General features: G+C 52.7%; 1 protein-coding gene across 1 annotated transcript; it reads left to right on the top strand.

Annotated features, from left to right (window-relative positions):
- Window positions 1–7: 7 nt before the first annotated feature.
- On the top strand, window positions 8–1,896 carry PPTG_03743 (hypothetical protein; the record flags this gene model as incomplete). The annotated part of the gene is made up of 5 exons (XM_008897511.1): window positions 8–92; window positions 166–309; window positions 375–500; window positions 571–1,812; window positions 1,877–1,896. 5 exons carry the CDS (start codon window positions 8–10, stop codon window positions 1,894–1,896), a joined length of 1,617 nt encoding a protein of 538 aa, XP_008895759.1.
- Window positions 1,897–1,900: the final 4 nt, after the last annotated feature.

Below are 1,900 nucleotides of genomic sequence, written 5' to 3'. Positions count from 1 at the left end.
GACCGGCATGGCAACAGTAGCCGCGCGTGACCCGCGAGGAGGTCGAGGGAAGGCGAGAGTTCGGCAATCTCCAAGCTCATGTACTGGCGGAGGTAAGACTAGCTCTCGACTCGCTACTGTCGGTGAAGTAATTGACTGTTGGTGACCTATGTATTTAAATTGCAGGTCACGAGGTTTGCGAAGGTGTTAACGCCGGTGACGCTGGCGGCCATACTGCTGTCGCTGGTCGTGTGGAACGAGGACTCGGGACAGGAGAAAGACGTGGAGGCAGTACAGCTCAGCGGGCGGTAAGAGCTTCAAATCTTGCAGGTGGGCATCTAGTGAACGAATTGCATTGGGGACAAGTGGCTAACAGCATACTATTGCTGACGTAGGAGTGAACTGCGGTGGTGGTGGTGGTGATCATGGTGTGCGAGGAGGTGGTGTTCAAGGATGTGAATCTCGAGGAGGTTGTGGAGGGCAGAAGGCACGTCCAGCTACAGACACGGCCACTTCAAAAGGTATGTAGGACCCCGTTGGAGTCAGTAATGAACAATGCCGCGAATAATGCTGTGGTTGTTGATGGTACAGCAAACGAAATGGATGATAGTGAACTTAGCGATGGTGTCAGCAGGGAGGTTGATATTGACCATACTGTCCCTGAATCACCCCAAGCGGGTGTTGCACAAGGAGCGCCTACGACGCCAGCACGAACGCCCCCCATCATGTTGCAAGATGTCTACATCAGCAAGTTGGTGGCATTCTCGCCCAACAAGGAGAAGTGGATGAAAGCTAAGGCTTACCGACCTATTGGTACAGCTTACATTATTGGCCGGGTGTACTGTCAAGTGAAGAAGGACAAGAACGCATCCCTCTTTCAGATTCGCTGGCTAGATAGCCAATTTCATAGCGCCGTTGAGCACATCAGCGTGGGCTTCGTGCAGCTCGGCATCAAAAACTATCTTGCTCTGACTCGAGTGAAGAACCCGGACTGGCGGATTCTTGTGCGCCCTGACCCTGCTGACGTGATTGTGTTCGAGGAGGAAGCATCAGATTGCGAAGAAGAGGTGCTTCACGCTTTTGACCCCACAGACTTGCTTCCAACCAGCTTCGCCGAGGTTGAGGCCATCAAAAACATGCGCTTTATCCCTTCTGGGGTAACTGAGGGGCCCTCCTATCTGTATCAGCACGAGAACGGGTCTACACAAACATACCTGCGTCCTGAATATCGGCATCTGTTCGAGCACTCGGCAAGTTCGAGCTTCTTCGCTTACATTCCCCTATACTTTTGGCGCCAAGTGCTGCACGAGACCAACACGTACGCCGTAGTGAACAACATACGAGTGGCGACACCGTTCACTCTCGAGGAGTTGATGGTTTTCCTGGGCATCCTGTTCTTTATGGCCATGAACGACAAAGGCGAGTACGCCAACTACTGGGGGCTACAAGCCGAAGATTTGATTTTCGGTGGTAATACTACGTCGCTCGATGGTATCATGACCCTCCATCGATTCAAACTGTTGCGCCGGTGTCTAAGCTTCAATGCCGTCCCTAATACCCTCGAGAAGGACGGCGCAGCACGCATCCGGCCACTCTTCAACTTGCTAGAGATTACGGGAGGCCAGTATATTCATGTAGGGAGCAATGTCGCTCTGGATGAGGCCAGCGTTGCCTGCCGGTCGCGCCAAGGCCGTCACATGATTGTGTATAACCCCATGAAGCCGACCGGGAAATATCATTTCCGGCTCTATATGGTGTGCTGCTCTACGTCATGGATCGCGTTGAACTATAAGCTCCACTGTAATCGGAGCGACATCCTGGATCGACTTAGTGGTGTGGTGCATCCATCAGAAGCACAAGACTTAAGGGAAGAGCTGGAGAACGTCTCCAAGATCAGACAGCACGTTCTGGAAGTGACGAG

This window comes from Phytophthora parasitica, assembly GCF_000247585.1.
Source record: "Phytophthora parasitica INRA-310 unplaced genomic scaffold supercont2.6, whole genome shotgun sequence".
Taxonomy (NCBI): domain Eukaryota; phylum Oomycota; class Peronosporomycetes; order Peronosporales; family Peronosporaceae; genus Phytophthora; species Phytophthora nicotianae.
This window is presented reverse-complemented; position numbering and strand designations above follow the sequence as displayed.